Genomic DNA, 25,745 nt, shown 5'->3' with positions numbered 1-25,745 from the left:
CTCATGGTAAAAACAGCAATTGTCTGTTATTTAAATTTATGTTGGGCATAATGACAGTAAATATAATTACTTTCAAAATAGGGTCCTCTAATCAAAGTATAACATAAGATGCAGTTTAGTTCCATTTCTGTGGCAAGTCAATAGACTGTAGTTACTAAAACATTTTCAACAGTAATTCCTGAAGAAAATAGCTTAACTTTTGTAGGTGGATTATTTCAAACTTAAATGTGCAATACCAATATTTATAAGTTTTAAGGAAAGTATTGCAGTGAGGCTGAATATTTCAAGTGTGTATAACTGTTTTAGGAGCCATTCAGTAGTTGTTAATGCATGTGTTTTTAAGTATATACCGCTTAGAAAGCAGCATTTATTTTATGGTTGTAAAAATAGCTTTTCTGATCTAGTTTTTTGCTTCTGTGCTTTGTTTTTGCATGACTCCAATCACCAACTGCTTCATCATGTCAACAAAACTCTGTATTAAGGCACAAAACTTCTAGAACTCATTAATGCTGCTTTTGACGTTTCATATCTTTTTATGCATTGCTGAATGAAGAAAATGGAAATTCACTGTGCACAGGAAAATAACGCTTGTTAATCTTATAGGAAAACCCTTTTAGAAGCTAAGCTTCATTGCTTTGGATTTGATAGAACACTTGATTTTGCCTTGGACATATCTTTTGTTCAGTTTCTGGAGAGGTAATTCCTGCTTATGGTGCTAAGCCCCAATTAAAGCACTTAAATTCAGGGAATTTTTATCCATAGCAATAATCTTTGGGAGATACACTCATCTTCCTGTTTATTCTCTCATCGCTTCCTGGTACAGTACAACCTGAGCTTTGAGAATTTTAATTTATTATTGTTGCAGGGATTTTTTACTTATTGTGTCTTTAGATCATGCAGAGAATTCAAAATATCAAGCTGGCATCTATTGAAACTGAAACCCAGTAGCTGGCGCCGTGTGTTTGCCTCAAAGGAAAACATCCACTTCCTGTTCATTCCTTGGACAACATGTCCTGAGCAGCTTAATGCAGAACTTGATGTGGGGCTCTTCCAGAAACTGAAAGTGTTTAAATTGGCAGTTAACACTCAATGCAGAATGCATGGCAATGGCTGGGATCCTTTGCTCAGCTGCTTAACTTTTGGAGCAGTTTCTGACATGTTAAGCTTGAAAAAAAAAATTCCTTTTTGCAGGAACAGGTGTTGTTTTGTAGATTTTTCTGTTTTCATTGTGTCATCTGTTGTCAGTTTGCTGATGGTTGAGTACTGAAACAGAATTAATGCTCTGATTCTGGTTTGTGTATGGTTGATGGCTCCTCTTTAGCAATTGTCTGGCACCCACGTGAGCTGGAATATCTTCTGCTTAGTGTACTCTTAGAATTGGTATCATGCAAATCACATCATCCAAAATACACTGGTAAAACATGAAGTCTGGCCAATCACTTCTGCAATAAAAAATCCAACCCCTTTAGGCCAGCTCAGGGTTGCCTGTAAAAATGGACACTGCACTGTGTGCACTAGATTCAGTGCCTAACACTGAACATTAGGTTTGTGTCAACTTAAGTCATTAGATTGATCTCTATTTCTTTAGAATTAGTGGTTAAAGGCTTTTATTTATGTTTGCCCTCCATATCAGGGCTGACAGAGGAGTCCTGATGCTGTAACTAAAGCATTTGAACTTTAATTCTGAATTCTAACAATCTTTCTAAGCAGAGACAGTTTGGGAAGTGTCTAATCATTGGCTGCTTCAGTTCATCATCCAGAATATTAAATGCACTAACATTCATCAGTTAAAGGGCTAATCTGAACAGAGTGCAATGATTCATTTGGCGGCAGTAGCTTATTCTGTCAGAACTATTTGCTGCCATTACTCTGAGCTGTTGACTAACTAAGAAACAAACTTATAAATGGAAGTTTTTGACGAAACTTATAAGTGGAAATTCGTAGGAGCTAAGAGAAGCTGCACAACTGGGCCCTTCATTGCTGTTTCATCCCTTGCTAGTGCAAGTAGTGAGTGGGTTACATTATTTCTCACTCAAATCTTACACAAGTTGAGCATTTTTGGTTGGGGACAACAACTATTTTCAATAACAGTGTTTAGCACATCTTTGAAGCTGGGATTGTAGCATGAGCTTCTAGAAGCTGTAGCTAGGAAACAGTTGGTTCATTGCTGTTCTACAGAACAACTCATGTATCAGGTTTGTTTGTCTCCCAAAATGCTGATACAACTGAAGCACAGATGGCTCAGTAGTTCAGTTTATTTAGCAGTTGTTTCTGGAATTGTATTCGTTTGACTGAGACAAAGGACTTCAGATTGCATTTGATTATGGTGGATAAGCTAGATACTTGTTTACCACCAACAAAACCTGAAAAGTATGCTTGTTAAGCACCTTTTTGTTGGCTTAAGCCAGAATAATTGTAGCAGTGCTTTAAAAGCTTTTCAGAGTACTTTAGATATGATATAAAGACAGGCAAAATTCATCATCAGGTTCATAATTCATTTTCTTAACTTTCATAGACCAAGTATTGGTCTTATTATTAGCAATTAAGGCTTCTCCTTAAGTGGAGAACTGCAAAGTAGATACACATTTTTTTACATGGACATCTACATCTGTTTGCTCTGGTTGTACAACTTGCTACAAAATGCCAGCTGGAGACACACACTATCCTCAGAACAGAAACCCCCTTTTGATAAACTGATAAGGGTCTTTTAGAGGGAATGTTGTCCTGAAATTCTTTGAGTAGCCTTTTTTTCATACTTTTTTAAACAGAAGCTCAGTTGGATATTGCAGGATAAACTAATAGCAAATACTAGAAATGAGTCCAGAAAAATAATGAAAATTTGATACTCATGTCTTCAGCCGCTTCCACAGGGATTTAACTTTCTGTGTTCAAGTTCCCTTCTCAACATCTGTTAACTTGGATTTGGTTTTTGATCACTATCTGTACAGGATTTCTTGTGGATGTTTTTGCTATTTCTGTTTGTTTCAGTAAGATGTGATAAGGGGGAGGTGTAAAATCAGCTTGTCCCATATATTTCCCAAAGCATACAGGGTAGAAAGAAGACATCTAGGAGAAAATTCCTTTTTGCTTCAAGTTATAAAATTTAGAGGATGGGAAATAAAACACCCAGAGGAGTTGAAAAGATGTTATTAAATAATCAGTAGGAAGGCTTAGCTAATGCAGTCACATTCAGCTTTTAAACAAAAACCAACAAACTTCTGAGTTTTCTGAAGTTCTCCAAGTGCAAAGTGGTTATCCCACACAACAAATCTAGGTCATTTGTTTCAGTTCAGTTGTCTGCAGACAGCTGTAGTCCACTCAGGCTGCAGTTGGAGAACTCTGGAGTGGTTGGAATATGCTGAACCACTGAGCAGCAATAGCTGTTGTCTCTGTTCAGGCTGAGTGATTTTTTTGGGTGGACTGAAAGTAAGTAATTTTTGAAAATATAGGGGATTCACATGAAAATTTGGATCTGGGACAAAATTTTTGCAGTTGCAGTTGGAAACTGCCTAGTTTCAGTTGCAGTGAGTTGATTTCCTTGGCTCTGGAAGGATCTTATTGAAAGTTTTTAACTGAAGAAATCAGCTTCAAAATCATAAACAATTCACAGCTTACAACATTAATCTTTTTATTTACCTTTCTGCTCTTTGGCGTAACCCAGACTTTGAGTTACTAGTTATTTCACCAGGTCCCATTCTTGTTCTTGGTTGGAATATTTAGTGACTGTAAGTGAAACATGGTCATTTTTCTTGTGAGTCAGAAGATAAAGACAAGAAAACTTGAGACCAAATAAATTTGCTGGGCAGAAATGATCAAATACTGTTGCTTCTTCTTAGGCCTCACGTATTGTTTTAGGAGTTTTTTCAATAAAACAGGTTGAGTGGAAATGTGAAATTTGTCTTTTCCATCTGCTCTGCCCAGTTCTTAGGTCTGCAACCCTTGAGACATCATATGTCAAAGAGTTTTTTCCATTTATAGAAAAAAAAATGTACAGAAGTTTAAATGATACATTGCACTGACTCATTTTGAGCTGGTCATTTGAATTGTTCTTAGCTAAAACAGATGGGAATGTGAAATCAGCACACTGGATTAGTGTTATGATGAAATACACAAAAGCTTACATAAATTATTTCCTTGTCTAAAGTATTGGACTGGTGGTTCAGTTACCTTCAGATTTGTATTAAGGCAGATGATGTGAGGGTCTGGCTGCTGTATCAATGTAAAGCTGTTTCAGTTCCTGTCACAGATGCAGAAATTTAACCTCTCTACCCAGCAAAAACTGCTTCAGGCTGGTACTCATTTCAGTTACCATAATAAAGTATTTAAAGGAAATATTATAACCAGTTTGGAAGAAGAAATTAATTTTCTCTGCTAGTCAGAGGTGTTTGGAGTAATGTTAATTTTACACTTGAAAACAATAAATAATTTTTTTTAGATACACCATGAAATGGATTCAGTAATTCATACCTGAAGTCTTTTCCTATTGGTAATCTCCAGGGACCTGTGAAAGTGCTAGTATGGATTTTGGTTGGCTAAATCAGTTTGTCTTGGCAAGAATGGAAACTACTTCATCAAAGTCAGTGCTGCTTTTTAGACTCTGATGGAATGTTCTGGGATCACTGAAGTGAAGGCCTGAAGGGCAGACCAGGTGACTGGTTTTGTGTAGCAAGCTGGTATTCTACAGTGCTGTCAGATTACTTCAGCATATTTTACAGAAATGCATCTCTTGGGTGTGTAGGTGTGTTTCATTCCAGTTTGCAGTTAAGGTTGGCAGTGTGTGAATTGGTGCTTTAGGTGAGAACAAGGTTTGTAGAATGGAATCTGTACAGAATCATTCCAGAGGCAAACTGAGGAGCAGGAAAACACTCTTGTTCAGGTCATATGGGAAGTTTAGTACTTCTGCACATAAGCCCAAGGATTGTTTCAATAAAATTCCAATAGTAAGAAAATTGGGGTAGTAGCAGTTGAGTCTTCATTGTTAAAACTCAGTCTGCTGTGTTGACTTTTTGTGTTTGAGCTCATAATCAGTTTTAGTTTATCTCAAATCTTCAAAGTTAATTGAAAACAGAGTATTTGAGGTTCCAGTTCTGTGCTTGATCAACTGATTTGTGGAAGAAGAATTCAGAGGAGGAAAGATAGATTAAGTTCTGTTTCCATGGTGAAAGGTCAGATTGCCCTTTTTTGTGTTATTTCAAGAATCATAGAATGGTTGGGTTGGAAAGAACTTAAAACATCATCTAGCCGCAACCTCCCTCACATGGATACAGACACCTTCCACTAGACCAGGCTGCTCAGAGCTCCATCCTCCCTGGCCCTGAAAACTTCCAGGGATGGGGCATCCACAGCCCCCTGTTCCAGTGCCTTACCACCCCCTCAGTAAAGAATTTCCTCCTAATATCTCATCTAAATGTTTCCCAGAGCTGAGCACAGCACTCCAGGTGAGTGAAGAGGGGTAGAATTGCCTTGCTGGCCCCATGGCTTTGGGGTCCATGGTACATTTGGCTCTCAGGGATGTCTCAAAACTTCTCATCCACCAACACCCCCAAGTCCTTCTGCCCAGGGCAGCTCTCAATGCATTCTCTGCCCAGACTGTTCCTGTGCTTAGCTCTACTTGTGCTGTTGGAATACAAATAAGATGGTACTGCAGCCTCTCTAAAGAGAAGAAGATCCTGCAGGGACCTTTCTTTAGAACTTGGAGCTCTCTTACATGAGAGCAGGAGAAGTGCTGAGTGTTTTTCAATACTGCAGCTTGCATCCCGTGTCACATACTTTGAGGAATTTATAACAAATACTCCGAGTTACTGAGAAGGGGAAAGCAAAATAGTCCACTGGGAGGAATCTAGAGACATTGTACAAATATGCAGAGATGGAGGAGGTATGACAGCTGAAATTAGTTAGGAATCTGGAATGCATAGGAAGATCTGTACCAACTGTTTTATGAAGTATAGGACCTACTGAAAAAATTATAAAAGCTTTTTTACCTCTAGTTTTATTGGTAGGTGAAGGATGTACAAGTTGATGCTGTTAGAATTGTGGTAGCTTGGTTTTTTAGGGTTTTGTTGTTCATTTTTGGGTTTTTCCATTTTGGGAAGATTTTATAATTATCTTTCTGCACAAAGGGCAGGATATAGAGAAGTGTGCTTAGTTGTGCACAGTGAAAGAGACAAACAGTTCCAATTAAAATGCAAGAAATTCTGATTAGGTGTAAGAGAAAAAAATACTTCCTGTGAGGATGATCAAAATGAAAGGGCTTATGCCTGGAGAACTTTTGGAATCCTCAGTCCTTGGAGGTCTATGGAACTCAGCTGAGCATCCTGATCTGATTGGACCTACATAAGAGCAAATGTTAGACTGCATAACCTCCAAAGTTTCCTTTCAGCCTTAAATAGTCTGTAATGGCATGAGTCACTAGACTGACAAGCTTGTAGAATTAAACTCTCTTTATATTTTTAGATTATTAGTCAGATTTCAGAAGTGTGGTATTTAAGTTTTCCCTCATTTGCACCAGCGTTTATGACCCGTGGATTCACTATATAAAAAACATCATGTTGTTTTTTCTGTTTGAGTATGGACTGAAGTTTGTGCTTGGCTTACAATATTTATGAGCTCCCAGTTATTTTAGAAATTGTAGAATGATTTACCTTGGGTGGTTTTTTTCAGTTGTTTCTACTGTATTGTTTTTAGGGATTCTCAGTCAAGGTGTTTACATTTTCCTTACTAGAGATCTAACTTTTGGTTAGATGAGACCCAGAGCTGCCATGTGGCAGCAGTAAACATTTGAAAACTCTATGAACATACAACTGAAACAAACACAGGTTAAACAGTAAAGTACTTTGGCTTATGTACTTAAAACACAACCATTTTGAGAATTTAAATAGAATGGCAAAAATAGCTTAATGTATTTCCAATTTCAGAGTACTTACCTGGTGTTTGTGGGTTTTTGAGGGGTGGGAGAGTGGGTTTGTGGCTTTTTGTAAAAGTCTTTCCAGTGATGAATGAATCTGGATAAAGTTACAGTGGAGAATGATTGAAGGGGTGTGAGCAGACTCAAGCTCTGAGAAAATGAAATAGAGTGTTTGGGGAAGATTAAGTCATAATCAGTTCATCCACATACCCACTGTGGAAGTGCAAGATTGTTTTCTAAACTGTTTGAATATATGGCTAATAATTTTTTCTACAGGTGTGATTTATCCAAGCTTGCTCTTCCTTCAGAAGACTAAGGAATAGATTGGTCTTAAGTGATTTCAGAGCTCAGTTTATATATGTTCCACTACAAAACATAGAACTTAACATTTCAGGCACTTAGCTTGATTTAAAAACTAAAACTTAGTTATACTGGAGAGAAAGGTTTCATTCAGTGGATACCAGTGTAATTTCTGTTCTAGCAAAGCATGTCTTAAGATTATATCCAACATTGTTAATTTACTTCTGCCATCTCATTTAATCTCTTTGAATTTTAAAAACAAATAATACAAACAGCATAAACAAAGTCTGTGAAGAAAATAGTAAATATGAAGATTTTGGAAGTAGTATTTTCAATATGCAGCAAAATAGTCAAAATATCTCATGCATAGGGCCTAAACTTTTCTTTATAGAAAGAGGATTTTTTACTCTTCCTCTTTCCCACTGAGACAGCAAAGTTGTTGCTATGCTTAAAATGTCAGAGTTATCTAATACACTGTAAGGGTGGCCATCCCTTGTGTGCAAAGAGATGGAAGTAATGCAGCAGACTGTACAGTGAGTTATTTTCTTTCCTAGTGTAATGAAGACAGGAATTACACAGTAGCTCCTGCAAGAGGCTTCCCTGCCCTCTAAGGACATCTGACTGCATTTAGTCTGATTTCCTTCATTAAAACTGAAATGAAAGGAGTGCATGAAAACAGGAGATGCAGTTATTTTTGCATGATAAGCACAGATGGGGATATGGAGTTGTTTCTAAATCTGAAAGAGCATTTTAATGCCATAAGTATTACAGGCACTGCTCTACTAATACAGTTAACCTATGCAATAGGATTTAATGAGGCCGCAATTGTCAGTTTCTATTCCTGTGGTAGGACTGCAGTGTAAATCCCAGCTACTAATTGCTGGTGTGTTCAGATGCTAAGTCATAGAACAGATGAAGGAAATTATCAAATAAATTCTCACACTGATTAGTTCCCTCACTGAATTCATCATTCAGCCACTAATTCTGGTGCAGGGGTGGGAAGGGTCAGACTTCGGCGGGAAGTAGCAAAGCTGTTGCTGCCACACAGCAGAAAAGCTGGTGCTAAAGGGAAGGGTGAGCTGTGGCATTTGTAGCCTGGCAGTAATGTTCTAGAACAACACTTCTGACAAACCACAGTGCTCACGTGAACACCTGGCTCAGGTTTGGTTTCAGTTCCCTGTGCCACTTCAAAATAAGCCTGTGCTTGAAGCACCTGGAGTGGGCTGTAGGGTTAGGTTTTACCTAGATTAGGTTAATGGTGAAATTTATAACCTAGTTTAGGTTAAACTTGAGTTTAGCTCATTTGGCTTTAAGTGTTGATGCTTCTGAAACTGGCAGGAGCTGGGAAAAGAGGGAGTTAGCAGATAAAGGGAGACCAAGGCAGGCATTGAATACAGCCTTGTGTAATAAAGGCTGCAGAAAGGCAGGGGCAGTTGAAGGATGGAGTCAGTTAGGTGTGGTTAAATAATCTCCCTGGAAAATAATGAGCTTCAGAACATGTACTTTATGACTAAACTTGTTCATTTGCATGGAGCTGATGTCATAATGTGCATTAGGGACAGAGTCAGCAAACTCTGGTTCATTCTTTTAACAAGGGCTGCAAAAGAAAAAGTAATTAAATTTGGCACAACTTATTCAGGGCAGCTTGGCTGTCAGGATCTCCTCTCTGAGCTCAGAAAGAAAGAGGGGAGCATAAAAATGGGATTTGGGGGTGGGTACCCAAGAAAAACACAGACACGTCCCCAGGGTGTGCAGGGATGGAACTTAAAAAGCCAAAGCCTCGACTAGAGGTAAAGAAAAGGACATGAGATGTAACAAGAGATTTAGTGTAGGTATATTGGCAAGACAAGGTAAAGCAAGGAAAATGTGTGAGAGAGGGTAATGAAAGAATTAAGTTCAAGAATAACTATTTTTGACAGTAGTCACTTAAGAAATTAGTTAGAACAGATGTTTTTATGGATTAAATTGCTCCAATACAGAAAGTGGGTGATAGTTGCGTTATAGGGTGCTATAATGATTCCTACTCTTAGTTACTTAAAAAGCAAAGTTCTTAAAAGTATTTGGAAGTGAGTTTCCAGGTTTTATTTTCTTGTCCTGCAGTGAAAAATTGAAAGCCATGTTTTAACTGACATTGATACCTTAAGATCTCCTAATTTAAAGTTCTTCTGTTAGCCATTTTAAGTGACTTTTTGAAATAGGGTATAGAAGTCTTCTGTGTCATCTTGCTTAGAAATTTGAGGCTTTTCTTTACTCATAATCAGATTTTAATAGAGGGGATTAAAGCCGATACCTGGGAACTGATGTTTCATGGGTGTAACATGTTTTTTAGTGCTAATACATAGCTGGTGCCCTGGGTCTTTCATCTGAAAAGAAAAATGTGACTAATGTGGTTTATGGCAGACTTAGCCTTAAATGGCTGACTGAGTAAATTCAGTGTATTCTGGAAGGTCACTATAGGGGTGATCATGTATTTTCTTTTGCCTGGGCAAATTACTTTCTGAAGCTGTGCACAAATATTTGCACCATTGTTAGTGAATGTGTGGGTCTACTCTAGAAAGTGAAAATAAATTATCTTTTTTCAGGAGAAGCCTGACCTTTGACTGAAGCCACATTTTATTTTGAGGGTGATATGATTCCTTGATTCTGTCTTAATTGTATCTCCTCCAAATACACAGGTTAACCTCATTGCTGCTCTGTTAGACTCTAGAAAATGAAGAAGTCCCATAAAACTTCCTTGAAGAATCATTCTGTCACTTTTGGTCTTGTGCACAGAAGATTTTGCTCCTGTAGGTGTAAAGGAAGTCAGTTCATATAGATTCTGGCCATGGGCCTCTGCAGGGGATGATGATTTTTATTGTAAACCTTCAGGTGGGTTTCAGCCCACCAATATATTGGTTGCTTTGCTGTCTCAGAGTTCTGTATTGAGAATCATCACCTCATAAGATTGCTGATACCCAAGTTCATAACATTCTTTATGGCATGTTTGGCCAGTATTACTCAAAACCACAGTAAATTTGGAAAACTTGATGCAGAGATAATATTTTTCTTTGAACCTTTACTTGTGCGCTGTTTCCTGCACCAACCTCTGACAGGGCTTGAGAGACCACTTCATCTCATTGTGTTGGTATAATCAGCCACACCTTCATCAGAGCTGTCTCTTTTATGAGGCAGGGGCTCAAGTCTTTATCTTATGCCTAAAAATTTAGTTCCAGCCCCCCTGCATGGCAGGGGCACCTTCCACAAGACCAGGTTGCTTAAAGCCCCATCCAGCCTGGCCCTGAGCAGGTGGATTGGGACTTGATATTTAAGTCAGCTTCAGTATGTACTCCTGTATACTGTGTAATGTGCCATTATAAAATATACCCAAAAATGGAAGTTAAAGGTGAAGTAAAGGTGAAATAAATTCTATTTTTACATTTTTTTAATAGTACAATATATAGTTTATTTTCACACCCCAGTGGATTGTCTTGCATCCTTCTCTGGGTTTTCACACCTCACTTTGGAAAACACTGTTTGTCCTACAGAGAGATGCCATAGGCAATATAAATAGGAGATCTAAAGACCTGAGAGAAATTATTTGTGAAGAGTCCTGCAAGTTTTCTAATGTATATATTTTGGTGACTGCATTTGAAACAAGTGGGTTTGCCAGAGTTTGATCCCTGTATATTAAATGCATTGGTTTCCTACTTCTGTATTTCTTGGACTGGGAGTCCAAGGCCAGGAATAGCTTTATGACATTCAGTGGTCTGTTTTACAGTGGATTTTCAAACCTATGAAACAACTGGATGTTTGACTTGGTTTATTGGAGAATATAGGAGTTCTCAGTTTCTTTTAATTTTTCTAACTTACATTATGTCTGTGTTCTGTTAATTCAGACTAAACTGTTCTGATGCTTAACTTTGGATGTTAATGATATGTGTTCTCAGTGCCAATAGTCAGTATCATGTAATCTCTGTTTGGGACATCTTTATTTGCTAACTTTTTGCTAGGTATTCCCCTATAAACAAGTTTTCATCATCTTTATGGGTATCTTAAAAAACTAGGAGTTTGCCTTTTTTTTTTTTTTTGTCTGAAAGTTTATCATCCAGCAGGAATTTATTCTACAGCCAGCTTAGGAGAGAACAGAGAACCTTTGTTTTATTTTTGGAAAACAAAAGAAAAATTACTATAGTATAAGCCAGTGAGCCAAATAATATTTATAAGCATAAGGAAGTGAGAGCTTTGCTGGATTGTCCTCATCTTGAGAAGTGATGACTCTAACTGTCCTTTGGACTGTGAACTTTATGGCTTGACTGTGTGCTGTCCCAGGACTTTGTTTGCTTGCCCTTCTCCCAGGCTCCTTTACTTGCTGTGTTCTTGGCATGTGTCAGGCTTTACAAGGATTGTTGGAGTTTGTTTTGGTTTGGGTTGGTTATTGTGTAGCTTTCATGTGGTTGGCTTCTCAAACTTGTGCACCCTATCCCTAATGTATCAGCAAACATGATGGGTTATGTAAATTCCAGTTGTTTTAAAATGATGGGAAGAGTCCATGTGCAAATAAAAGTATGGGTAGAGGTTCAACATAAGTATATGCTGCTTCTTTATGTGCTTTCCCACACTATTTATGTGCTCTTAGCCTACTTTGATCTGGGTTTTTTTTTTTTTAAATTGGAACTTAATTGTCAATGAAATTCAGCAAATGAGAAACTACATCACAATACTATCTGCTACAAGGGTATATGATGAATAATTGAATATTCTGTTGAGAAGAGAGGAGAATAACGAGGTCATCTTGTTATTTGACTAGTAGTGTAAAACTCTGATTATATAGAACATCAAAAGCAGAATAAGATTTCCTTCTGGCAATCTTCCCTTCCATTCTTAGAAGGGAGATAATGTCTAGAAGATGTATGTCAATCCCTCTATTCTGTGCACTTTCTAAAGCTTTGGGACAGGAGTGGAGGAACTGCAGGGGCTCTGTAGAGAAGTATCAATTGGTGCTGCAGCTGAAATTCTTCTGATTGTTTTTCTGTGGAGATACAGGGCTTGAGGTATGATGCAAAATTTAGCCACTTCCTAAAACACTAAGTTTCCCTGCACATAAGAACAAGAAGCCACTTACCACACAGCTTGTCTCTAGCTGGTTTCCAGTAACTTCTTGTCACTAAGGAAGGGCAGTAAATCAGTTTATCCTTAGTTGCACAACCCAAGGTGAGGAAACAAAGCTGATTAGGTACTCAGTAAATTAAATTTTGTTTACGCCTTAAGAGATGTCTCAATCCACGCGTATGAGAGGCATTAGAGTACAACTTCCTGTGGCCTGATCTGCTTGACTCTTCAGACTTGTTTGTATCATGTAGAATTGGCAAGTGCTATTTATAAAACAGGATGGACAGTTTCATAATTGGGTTTTAAATTATGGATGGCCTGGACTCACTTGCTGGTAGTTATGATGCTGACTTACTTCTATGCAGCTGGTTTGTCATTATGCAAAGCTTCAGTATTCATAGAAGCAGATAAAGGAACTTAGGCAGATAATTATGATCCTAGTTGTGGGGCAAGAGAAGCAAAATGAGTCAAGAGGAGCATTATGTACAAGCTCTAATGATTTTTTTTTTATTGCTCTGTTTTTTTTATTGGTTTGGTTTTTTAAATCATGAGTTACCTTGTGCACTTGTACCTTGTGTAGAAGGACACCTGAGATGCAGTACAGAACAAGGGATCAATGTTATCTTATAGTCATAAGTGCAGCTGTGAGGTAATAGAAATTGAGCTGCTTAATTTTCATTTTTCTTGGGCAGTGAGTGAAATATTTGGGTGGAATATTCTTCAGCATGTTTAAAGGTGTTGGATTTCTGTCAAGCTCTTCCTCTTGTGTTAACTCTAAAATTTTGCTGATGAGGTTATGTTTATTTTAAAGGGTGAAGATGTCAACCGGACACTCGAAGGTGGGAGGAAGCCTCTTCACTATGCAGCAGACTGTGGCCAGCTTGAGATTCTGGAATTTTTGCTCTTGAAAGGAGCTGACATTAATGTATGTATTATTGTATTTGCAAACGGGTCTTAAAGTCTTCCCACACACACCAAAGAGATTGGTGTAAGTGCTTAAATGGTCACTGAAAAGTAAAAGTCAAACTAAACAATTTGATGCATTTCAAAATATTTGAGAGGTGGGATTCTAGAGGTTAGAAGTTCACAATTATGCTTATTAAATGTTTTAATTATCTTTGGAAAAAAGTGTGTCTCTTCTTTGGAGACATTCTTTCTTGTTTAAGACATTTTCCTGTAGCTTGACATGCACAGCTTCTTGTTTTGAAAAGATTTGAGTAAGCTGTATCAGCCCTCCAGAAGTTAAGTTCCCAAATACTTTAACCATACACCCCAAATGTGCCTTAGAATGCTTGTCCAAAAGTTAACATGTAAGACATCTTAGCTTTAGTTCCTAACAAAAATGCCAGAATTTTGCTCCTGGATGTCTGGGAAGATTATCTCTTCCTTAGGAATTTTCCTAGCTGGGGAAGAGTTAAAAATAGCATTTCAGTTGCTGCATTTCTTACTCTTTCCAGGACTGTAGTTTAGAGATAAGACAGCCAAAAGAATATTTCAGCCAAAACTGTTTTCTGAAGTGATGCTGCCTGTGAAATGGGAGAATTAGGAGTAGTGTTTTTAAATTGGGCAAAATTTGTCAGCTGAAACTGCACAATTGGCCTAAAATTATGGACAAGCTTTGGGATACCTTGAAGTCTTGTGGAAAATATATCTTGCTATTACCTCTTTTTAAAATGATAACTTTCCTGTATTAAAAAAGAGGTAAAAAATCCTATGGAATTCATTTCTGGCTAATATTCTTAAATTTTTGCTTCCTTACTGTTTTTTCCTTCCTTACTGATTAAAGAAAATTAAAAAGTTCTGTGAAACATTATAATGCTGTATGAAATTGTCCTTCAAGTAACTGTATCTCAATTTGCAGGCTCCAGACAAACACAATATCACCCCACTCCTATCAGCAGTCTATGAGGGCCACGTTTCCTGTGTGAAATTGCTTCTGTCAAAGGTGAGATAGGAATGTTTTGAACAAGTTATCCATTAGCAAAGCATATTACTGGGATTTTTTTTTTCCAATAAGATTATGATGCTCCAGATGATATGTTCAGAACATCAAACAAATGCTTAAACAGAGGGTACTCTGATCATGGTGAAAGATAGCTGAAAGTTGAAGGATTTCTGTTGTGTAGCAAAAGTAACAGTGACCATAAGAGTATTGTGGGCTTCAGCTAAAGAGCAGAACTGCAAATCAGTAAGGGGAAAAAAATGCATTCCTTCAGTGGATTTGGCTTTGGCAGCTGTTTAAGTGCTTCATGTGATGCAGTCTCTGCTGTGAAGTTGCTCAGAGGTGTGGTTTCCCTCAACTCTTGCCAGATGACTGAGAACCCATCTGGGTTGGCAGAGGGAGGGGAAATCAAAGTAGTAAGCCAAGCTTTCTCTGTCCTACAGCTTGGAAATTTTGTCCTCAGGAGAATAAGCCGAATCTGTCTCTGTTTGCACTTCGATTTGTATTACAAGTGATCAATTTTACAAAGCCAGTAGTTAATTCAAGCAATCTTTTTTGCCCATTCACATGCACTCCTTCTTGATTACACTTAAATCATTTGGCCAAAGGAATTCTTGCCATGTAATACTTTTATGTGCCACTTCCAGGGTAAAGTTTTCCTTAACTGCCTTAATGCTGCATGAATTTCGCTTAACTTTGATCTTGTCTGATATTACTTATGCTTTTTTGTAAACAAATGCAGTGACTCTTAATTTACAATTCAAATGGTGTGTCCGACTTGCTTAAATTTATTCTGAGGATTGATCCTTCATTTAGGATCATCAGAAAATAAGGTATCCTTTATCCCATGTGGATTTATTTCCATTTCTGGTTTGGAGGGTTTTCCAGCCTAGATTAGTTCAAAGAATAAATTGCTTTCAGATTTCTTCATGCAGAGTTAAATGTTGATTGTTTCCATTTACATGGGCTAGCTGATAAAATATTTATAAACTGGAAGTTGGCTTATCAGCTCTGTCTGTTTGAGGCAGGGCTTATGTGTAGAGATTGTTCTGTCTCTTAACACAGTTATTTTATGAACCTTGTATAAACATTAGTTTAATCATGCCTTGTTTGTACCATAGTCATATGTTCTTTGGTAGCAGATACCTGGGAATCAGGAGTCAGCCCTTACTGAAAGATCTGAAAATTCCTGACTGTTTAATGTTCTTCCCTGTTCCTTAGCCAAATTCTCCATTGCTTTGTGTGGTGAATGGACTGTGGAGGTGTTGTAAACCTTTTACCTGAGACTCTCGACTATTGAGAGGGAGGAGGAGTATTTCAAGAAATGGTTCAGACATTGATCCCTGGTTTTCTTTAATAATCTTATGTTTGATTTGTAATGTAAAAAGTAGTGATTTTTTAGTGTCAGAGAAGCCAGTATGTTAAAATAGACAATTAACAGTTTTGAAAGCTTAGAGAATGAGGGCTATTATATAGGATGCAACAAACTTCATCCATTTGTTCAACTTCCAAAATAGTTCTGCTTTTGTTTTACGAGAAATATCCTATCAAGTTGGGCAGCTTAGCCCCTTTTTTCTTCTCTGACAGTGGCAAAAGGAAGAGCTGTGAGTATGACCACATCTGCTCACTCATTTCCCTCATTCATAGTTGCTGTAGTGGGGATTTCAGAGGTGCATCCATCTGTCCCCTGTTCAGAAGTGTTGGCAGATCTGTTGGCCATGACTTCATCCATGCACTTTTTGAACAAGACATCTGCCTCTGTTGTGTCATCTGGCAACTCTTTTTAGCAGTTTGCTGCTTGCTGTGTAAACCAATCTTCTCCCAGCTTTGTTAAGTGCCCCCAGTTCTGGTTTCACAGTTTGGTGGGAGCTCAGCTCTCATCATGGCTTCTGTGCTTGTTGCTTTAGGTTTTTTCCAGAGCTACAGCTGGAGCCAAGTAGCTCATGTGTGGCTCTCAGAGCCTGTTTAACATTTGTGCTTTGCCTGGTGACTTAAGTGGGCAAACATCCTTGTTTGTTATTACCCTGCCCAGGAGAGAGGGTTTATATTTATTTGTGTATGTGTATTTTCGAAGTAGAACATAACACAAATATTAGGAACTTTTTACTTTGGGGAAGTAGAGAATACTATGAAATCATTGTACTTCCATGAGTTTTTCAATAAAGTTGCTTCCAGGCAGTGTTGTACTTCTACAAATTAAAGTCCTCTTGACCTGACCTTTATTGTTTCCTTCTCTTTTTATTGAATGTAGGCAGGAGTCTTTCTGTCTAGCTAATGGCCAATTTTCTAAATTTATTAGTACTGAGTTTAATAAACAGTGTCCTCCTTAGGTAGTCATGACCCTCTTATCCTACATTCAATAAAGCTGTTTTAGAAACCCAGGTCTTGAATGTCAATAATTCTTCTGAAGTATTTTTCTGAGAGGGGGAGAGCAGTCCTATGTTAAGATTAAAATCTCTCTTTATAGTTCAAAGTTACCTCAGTTAACTGTTATCTTTGGTACCCCAAGTTCTGGTACACTGGTGGAGAGTTTTGTGAATTAAAGTTCTTTAAATTCTGTCAGGTCAATTACCGGATAGTTCCATTTTTCTTCAAATCAGGATTTTCCATCAATGAACAGCTTTGAAGCCTTCTTGATTTCCACATAGATTTTAATCTGAGTGCTATCTAAACAGTAGAAATAATCAACACCTGCAGAAGAAGCTATTTGTACTCTTATTTGCCTTTCTTTTCCCTGGACAACTACGATTACAAGTGTTGAATACCTGCTAAATCTCTTGGGGTTTTCTTAGGGGACAAGTAAATGTTTTACAAGCCATGTTCCCATGGTTTCAGCCCAAGTGTGTATTTGCAGTAACCAAATTGTCATTTGTTGGGAACAGGCCAATTCAGCTCATGTTCCTATGGCAAAGAACTGCAACATCCTTGTACTGTTTGGGCCAAGGATGTTACACAGTGATAGGAGAGAGGAAATGTTAAAAGTTGCTCCTGTCACTGGAGTGAACTCAATGTATCTCTTGCAGTGAGAGTCTCTAGGGGCCACAAGGAAGATGAGCAGCTCCAAGAGGATCAGTTTGGCCACTGGACCACGAGACTGGCAGTGCTGCCATAAAAACCACTGCAGAACCATCTTTTTCAAATGGCAGGTTGAGTACATGCAAGTAAAGAGTGTACAAGTTTCAGAGAGGGAAATATGCTGCATTGTGAACATTAGCATTGGTAGCACATCACAGTGGTATGAGATCCAGTTTATTAGACTGTTAGAGAAGTTTAGGGAAGTGAGAGTTGTCTTGGGAACAGCCAAGGTATTATGTATGGAAGTTCAGTGGGGATTTGTGTGTTTAATTAGTGAAGAAACTATGGAAATTCTAGGTACATTATGTCCTTAAACTATTCAGTGTCCTTAATAGTAACTAACAATCTTCCTTGTAATTGAGAAGGGATTTGTACCTTCTCTATGGAGAGCTTATGCATAAACTGAAGACGAGCCTCTGCTGTACACACTTTTGACAAAATGTGTTTGTACCCAAAGTATTTTTCCTGTCATTTTCAAGTGAGATTTGCATATCATCTTGCAGAGTTGTTGTGAAATCAGTCCTGTGATCTCTAATAACTTTTGTCCCCTTGTTTAGCTACCCTATTTACAGTTTAGCCCGTGTTTTCCCTTTCATGAATGTGATTACACAGTGCTCAAAGCAAACATGACTAGTTAATCACTCTGTTTCCCTTCTTTTGTTCCTCTCCCATAAATCTGGCACAGTGCTTGTGCTTACTTGCAGCAGTTTATTCTAATTCCTTGATTTATCCAGTTGATGCATTATCCTCCAATTTATCCACTTGGTCCATTATCCTTCATTTTCCTGTTGCCTCCCTGTTCTGTTTGGTTGCCTTTTAAGTGTAGATGTAACTCTTTCAAAACAAACCTGAGCAGTTTTGGACTTGGAATGATTTTGTGGTGTTGTTTTTCTGATGTATCAATAGGGACTTTTTTTTTCAGAATGGAAGAGAAGCACGATCCTTGACGAGTGTGGTCATTTTATGATATAGAACTAATATAGTATGATTTGTTAGTAAATCAGTTCTTCCAGGTATTACCTGTGTCATTTAGCATGTGAGAGCTTCTTGCACCGTAGATTTTGTAGAAGTGTGTAACACTGAATTTTTGTTTTTGTAAGAGTAGTAGTTGCTGGAAATAAGAAATACGTCTAAGATTAACTGGTAATTTGTTGGACTTGTAACTTTCTGTGTAACAAAAATTGTGGCTTTTTTCCTTATTTTTAAATTACCAAGTTGGAAACTCAGATTAACTGCATGCTGAAAAGTTCTGTACATAAATCTTGTCTGGTTGGTTTCTGAATGAAAACAAGGCACTGCAGTGAAAAGCTGTATGTAATCAATATAATGATTCAAATTTTGTATCTTTTGACACAATTTGTAGTGATTTAGCCTGGCTTTATGAACTGACAGTCCTTCCTATTGTGTTTCCAGGGTGCTGATAAGAGTGTGAAAGGCCCAGATGGACTAACTGCCTTTGAAGCCACTGACAACCAGGCAATCAAGACTCTTCTTCAGTGACGGATGGACTGATATCTTAAATGTCTCTCCTGTGGCCTCACACTGCTGCCTGTCTGTCACTCTTTGCATCTTCCAGCTTCTTCAGCTAAATACTTTGGGGGGAGGGAAATTCTTTATGAGTCAGACTAGTTAGGGGCTTCTATCAAAGATAATCGGGTTGGAGAGGGTTGAAAAGTATTATGAACAGTGTCCCTCTAGGACTTCTTTCCAGTGCACAATCTCTTCCCGTTTCTAGTGAAAATTGAAGAAGGAAGACAGACCATGCTGAATATTTGGCTTGTAAGCCTCCTAGATTAGTACTAAGATTTTTTTTAGATGGATGGAAGTACTTCCTTTAGATGGAAGGACTGTGCTATGTACCTGAAACTAATTGTGAAGGGGACAATAGTCCCATGCTCTTAGTGTCTGCCATAATCTTAAGTGTAGTAATTTAGGTGGCTGGGTTGCTCTTCTCTCTTCTCTCTCACTGGGTAGCTTTATTCTTCTTCTGCCTAAAGCTTCTGTGGCAGTTTTGAGGACTTTTGATACTAGTTATTGGAGCTGTTCTTTATATTGACTAATTGGATGTCACACTAATGTTTTCTGACTCTTGAGTAAACCAAGAAAGACCAGCTGAGGCATGGTGGTGTTACACTCCATAATATCTGCCAAGGTACTTTTGGATGCTTGAATTTGAAGTCTTTCTATCCCATATTTGTTTCAGTCCAGAACAGACATTTTAAGTAACTACTTTTGAGAGAGACATCAAAATTTCACTGTGGAATTTTTTTTTTCCAAAAGGAATGTAAGATGAAATTTCTTTACTCACCACATCAGCATAAAATTCCTAGACACGTGTGAAAGCTCCAGGCTGTTTGGTACACAAGGATAATCAAGGCAAATGTGGAAAATGAACAGTAGTTATTTAGCCATTCAGATCAGCTGAATATTATTGCTAAACTTTTCTGGTAAACATAGAACCTTTCTAAGTTCAGATGTAGAAGCAGGAAGATGTACAAGCAGAAGTCTTAACTTGCTCTAACTACTACAGATTTTTTTTAAACTGTGCATATCTTCAAATGAGTGTTTCATTGTCAAATGGACGAACCTCTTAAATTCCATTAAGGCAGGAGGCTTGTTCTGGAAGTTCCCAGTGTGACCATACCACATTAACCATTGACTTTTAGATATTTACTATACTAATATGACAGTCTTAAACATTGATGGGAAGGTATTTAATGATGTTGTAAGCACTCCTGTCGCATCTTGTGGTCCTCAGGAATATCTGAGCTGCTGGCTTTCATCCTGAAAACTTTCATTAGACTCCTGATTCACTTAAAACTGAGTAACAGGCTCTATTCCACAAACTCTACATCTTCCTCTCTTTTGAAATACAGATTTCAAACTTTCTGGTAACAAACATAATACAGAAAAACAAATGTATATAATATAACTTCTCAAGGTGAATTCTTAAACAAAAGTAGCTGATATTATTTTGGTATCTCTGTTGAAATTGAAAGGATATATAGAAGTAGACTGGTGACTACCACTTGTATTTAATGGAGATTTAGTTTTACTTGAATAAACTTGCATATTAGGATTGAATGTCTCGGATATGAAATGCATTGCATTGAGAGTGTAAAATGAGAGCAGGAACTGATTTACATCTACACATAGCAAAAGAAAAGCAATGGAGAAAACAATCAACTCTGGCCATAAACTGTACAGTGCAATTACTCTATTTCTTGGAGATAGGGGGCAAGGAAGAACAGAGGGTTGGAAATCAGTAATAAATCAATTGATGAACTGCTGATAAAAGAACAAGAATATTTGGTGAACAATGCTTTTAATAACTATTTATAAGAGGACTCTTTAATCTTATCTCTGATCAGTTTTGGATTGTCATGTCATTGTAATAGTGTGAACACAGACTATAGGTTTAACTCTTTATTCAGCTATGAAAGTAACAATCTTTGGCATAAATTTGCCTCCATATTATGCTATTAAATACTTAGCTATTCAAATACTAGTCTAGAAAACTGCAATCTGTTTTTACGTGGAGAACTTGATTATTCAAGTTTTTTGTGTTGATTAGTATCAAGTTGTCTGGCTATAGTGGTTTTGTATTTTTGTTGGTTATTTTTTTTTTCTTCTGTATTCTTTCCTGCCCTTCCCTTTAACTCTCATTTAAGTGAGCAAAGAAACATCATCTTTGTACTAACTCTTCTGGAGATTCACTGAGGCAATTTTGCCTCCCTTTTTCTACGATTATGGGAACACCTTATTTTTTCTTACTTCACCCTGGGGGGGAAAAAGAAGCAAACAACCTTCAGTGAGTCAGGTGTTAATTTGGCTGTAATATATACCCAAGCTGCCTTTTGAGATAGTTAAAAAGATGGCATTTAATGTTTGGCTTATAAAGAAGAAATACTTTTCTGCTTTTTGCACTACATAACAGGTGTTTAATCATTTTGCCCAGGATTTAAAAAAAAAAAAAAAGCTTATACATTTGTAATTGTCTCAAGACTGGGCTTGTTCATTTGTTTCTTTCTTGTTAGCTATTTTGTGGAAAAAATAATGGGTGGCTTCCTCTATCTTTGAGTAGGTCCTAACTAGATAAAAATACCAAACTGTAAATTATTTTTCATTCTATAAACAGAATTTAAATACTTTGTCAGACTGGAATTGCATATACTTGGAAATCCACTCTGTTCTTAAACCTTTTCTTTTGAAATTTGTGCTGAATAAGTTATAAACTTCAGTATATTTTCAATTTTGTACCCTCTGCTCCCTTTTTCTTACAGGGAGCAAATGAGAAAAGGAGTACAGTAATTAAATGGAACTGAGCATAACATTGATTATTTGTAGAAGAGGCTGGCAAGAATAGAGTGTCCTAGGTCAAGCAATTGCAGTGTTGCATGCAAAATTTCAAAACAAACTTGTCTTAATTATATTTTGTAAATGGATAAACAATCATCTTTCTACGCAGTGACAGAAGAAAAATAGTGCTCTGTGCATTTTGATATTTGACTTTCTCTTTTCACCATTGTTAACTGTTTTGACACAGTTGGGTTCATCATTATCATGGTTCATAGACATCAGAATGCTAAATGATACTGTATTTTTAAGTTTGTGTTGCAAGAATGAATGGAATAAACTTGAATTGTGCGATATGAGAATTTGGAGTTTCATTTCTTTTTCTGTTCCTGTGTTTTATTAACCTCAGGCTACAGCTTTTTATTTGTCTGCATCTAAGTTCCGGCTCACATGTACAGTGATTAAACTGTTTAGCTGCTGCTTATAAGAAACATGGAATAGAAGCTGCTTTGAAAACTGAATATATAATGTTCTTTGTGGTTGTTTTAGGGGGTTTTAAAGTACACCCATTTAAAGGGGGTTTTGATAATTTTTGTGGCCTTGTCGTCTTGCTTTTCCTGTTTAAATGGTTAAGGTAGAAGATCATCTATTCATGTTAAATTCGGGGAGACAGTCTGTAGAGAGAGGAATGTTCCTTCTATTACCTGTGAAGACTGAAGCAAATTGCTTTCTCCTTCATCAAAGAAATTGAAAACAGTTATTAACAGAAATCGCAGCTGTGAAGTATGAATAAAATTGTATAGAAATGTTTATTCATTATTCTTGTGACATCTTTGCAGTGACTTTGTCAGGACTTCCTTTTTTAACTTTGCTTGTCAGTAGAGATTTGACTCTAATTGCCTGAAGTGTTTGATATGATTTATTTTTAAATAGACACTTATAAAGAAAAGTACAGGAAGATGTGTCAAAGTAGAAGAACTATAAATATCAAAAAAAAATTTCAAAATAAATTAAATTTTCCTGGTTTGCTCTGCTAAACTTTGAAAAGTTTACAGAACTTCTCTTGCTGTATGCACAAACATTCAGTCAAATATTGGAGAGAACAAGTGTGTGTTCACTATGAATGCCAAAGCAGTTCAAATGGTTTAATGGCCAATGGCAACTGATGTGTGTGGGCTTCAGTTCTTGAGTTCATATTATTGATTCTTTGTTCTGTGAGTGTTTTTGGTGTGACTTAGGGGCTCTTTTTAATGGGCAGTTTTTCTACAGGAGGAAATATTCTCGGTTCAAAATGCAGATTTCTTTCACTCCCATTCCTCAGTGACTGGCAAACCAAATTCATCTATGCAGGTAAAGAGTCTCTAATATTTATCTGTCTATGGCTGGTCTTTTGAAAGAGAATGATTTCCCATCCAAAAGGATGTTGGGCCATGAAAAGAATTTTTTCAATTGCACCACTGGATTGTTTCTCTCAGTTTGGAGAACTCTGTACTCTCAGAGCTCTCCTCAAAATATTTATTTTTTTCTCATGATGTGACATCTGGAAACAGCTTTCAACTCTAAGCTATGCCATAAACTTCCTAGATGAGTGTTTGAGAAGCACTTGGTTTCATGCAGTGCCTTCAGAATCTTCAAACCCATGCAATTTTTGTCTGCTTGGGAAGTAAATGAACATTTTTTTCCTAGGATCAGGGCTCCTCTCTTCCCACCTTAGCAGTCAAAACAATATTTTCTAATTTTAGACTTGTAAGTGTTGTATTTAAATACCATTGCTTGCTATTGTGACCTAATGTTTTGGAGAGCCTTCTTTTAAATAGAAATCCTGGAGTCTCTTGTATCTTCACTCTTCAGGTGGTGTTTGAAGAGCACCTGAGTGCACCTCTCCATTCTCCCATGTCCCGAATGTCTCTGGGCTGGGTGCACTGCAGGCTGCCACAGAGCACAGGATTCTTTTGTGCTTTCAGTCACTCCTTGTTTACTACACAATTTTGTAACATTTCAAAATTAAGAATAGAGGCTTTCATGCACTGAGGTTCATCTCGTGGCCATTCAAGTTAAGAGGCAGGACAGTGTGCCAAAACCACAACAGACTGCATGTCTCAATACATTTATCGAAATTAATTAAAGGAAAATTTATTGCAGTTGTTTCAAGCTGAACATAAATTTGAAGGGTCCAAAACTCAGTGTCAAAAATTGTTTCTTGGCCAGCGAGCTCAGTTTTGGTGCATATATTAAATATTCAACTCTGAAACATTTCTTTCTATGTGTTTCATATTATTTTTCCTCTAAATGAAAGTAATTCCTCATTGCATTTGAAAGAACATTCAGTTTGTTTAACTTAAGCTTTTGTCACAAAATAAACAAGATCTTGTTTGGATTAATGTTTTAACTCTTGTCTGAAAAGTATTTGGAGTTGGGAAGTCTTGAAAAGTATGTAACTCCTCATGGAAGTAAAACTATGCTTCCTCTTTCCTTTTGAAATGCACTTTTAATTAAGATATGTAGCTGTTTGTTTTGAGTAGCAGCCTCTTGTGACCATGTCCAGCCACCTTTTTTTTTTTTTTCTTTCATCATTCTTTTTATTTATTCTTGTATTATTTTCAGTGGAAAACTAACAGATCTGTTTGACACAAAATACCTTGGTTGGTTGGTTGTTGCCAACTTCTCAGTGCAGCCACCAAACCAGATCTATGGCAAATAAATTTTGGTTTTACATTCCAGAAGTCTTTCCCAAAGTTTATTCTTGTTACTTATAAATATTTTGTTGGGCTTTGTCTTGCCACACTATTTTAAAGGGTTTTTTTCATCGCTCTTTTTGAAACAATTTCGCCTTTTACAGCAAAAAATTATCTTCTACAATATTTTGGCCAAAAAAAAAAAATTAGCATGTATTTGTGTGTATCTGTTGCACAAGAAGATTTGTGCTGAAGGATACCTCACATCTATACTTTTGAAAGATTGCTATGAAAAATTAGTGCTGCACCTCCTGCCATAGATAAATCTGGGACAGGTTTTGAGACACTGGTGAGCTGCCACTAGAACTGGGATTAATACAACAGCAGCAGATTTTTTTTTTTTTTTTATGACTATACACATGATGCATTAGTGTGTAACTCTGAACTTCATATAAAGTGTTAGAAAGTTCTCTTCACAGTTTAGTCAGACCAAACAATCCTTTTCCAGCCTGATAACCAAGGACACCATTACAGCTTTGGGCCCAAAAAGTGTAAACAGCAGCGAACTGAGGAGAGCAATCTGGGAGGATGGGATTTCATAACCTGCATCTGTAATTGGGCAATTAACCCCAATATGTAAAGGGACCAAAATTTATAAAGTGTCTAAACTTGTGTCCATGAGTCCATCTTGGGGACCTTGTACTGCCCAAGGTGTATCCTTTGAAGGCCTTTTAATAAATACCTATTATTTATTTATTCCTTTAACACTGTCCAGCTTCTCTTCTAGGTAGCCTCTCTAGGCATCACACAGACTTCTCTGTATTTCAGTTATCGACTTCTTTCCTTCTCTTTTGTTCACTTAAGATTTAAGCTGATGGGAGGATTATCTCTCAGGTCTTTATGCACCTAAAAGGGTTTTTTAGTACAAATTTCAGTCAATATCAGTAATGTTCTCAGAAGGACAGAAGAGCACATTTAGAGATGAGACAAATGGAGGAAACACACACAGATTTCTAGTGTCAGAGGCTGCAAACATAAGAACAAGACCTGAAATTATAAATTAATGAAATTGCTGGAGGGAGTTCTGCATTTAAATATTTACAGAGCCATATTAAACAGTAACTAGAAAAAAATAAATCCAGCCTACAGCAATGAGGCTGCATAACCTGTACACTTAATAAGGAGGTGTAACCCTTCTGAGGCTGTGTTCTCACTATAAAAAGCTGAATATATATTGCCCATCCTTTCTTTAAAAAAATAAGAGCCCAAGAGGAGCTAGAGTTGGGCTTTGCAGGATTTTAAAATATTGCACCAATGAACAAGGCAGGCAAGTGAAGGATAAAAAATAAGATCCCATAGCGACTGAGTAGTTTTTCACAGACCAGTTTCTATTTCAGGCTGATTTCTTCACAGGTTTCTATTGGAGACTAAATGCTTTTCAGTAACAATTACAAGCCGAGTTTAT

The 25,745-nt window shown here is 37.2% G+C and overlaps 1 protein-coding gene across 1 annotated transcript in view; it reads left to right on the top strand.

Annotated features, from left to right (window-relative positions):
* The window catches only part of MTPN (myotrophin), a 30,529-nt gene extending 8,562 nt beyond the window's left edge, over window positions 1–21,967 (top strand). Inside the window, exons 2-4 of the mRNA XM_064737809.1 lie at window positions 13,104–13,217; window positions 14,154–14,237; window positions 18,723–21,967. Coding sequence (XP_064593879.1) covers window positions 13,104–13,217; window positions 14,154–14,237; window positions 18,723–18,809 — 285 coding nt within the window. The 3' untranslated portion in view covers window positions 18,810–21,967. The remainder of the gene's footprint in view (window positions 1–13,103; window positions 13,218–14,153; window positions 14,238–18,722) is intronic.
* The last annotated feature ends 3,778 nt before the right edge of the window (window positions 21,968–25,745 follow it).

This window comes from Zonotrichia leucophrys, chromosome 1A (assembly GCF_028769735.1).
Source record: "Zonotrichia leucophrys gambelii isolate GWCS_2022_RI chromosome 1A, RI_Zleu_2.0, whole genome shotgun sequence".
Classification (NCBI taxonomy): domain Eukaryota; kingdom Metazoa; phylum Chordata; class Aves; order Passeriformes; family Passerellidae; genus Zonotrichia; species Zonotrichia leucophrys.
This window is presented reverse-complemented; position numbering and strand designations above follow the sequence as displayed.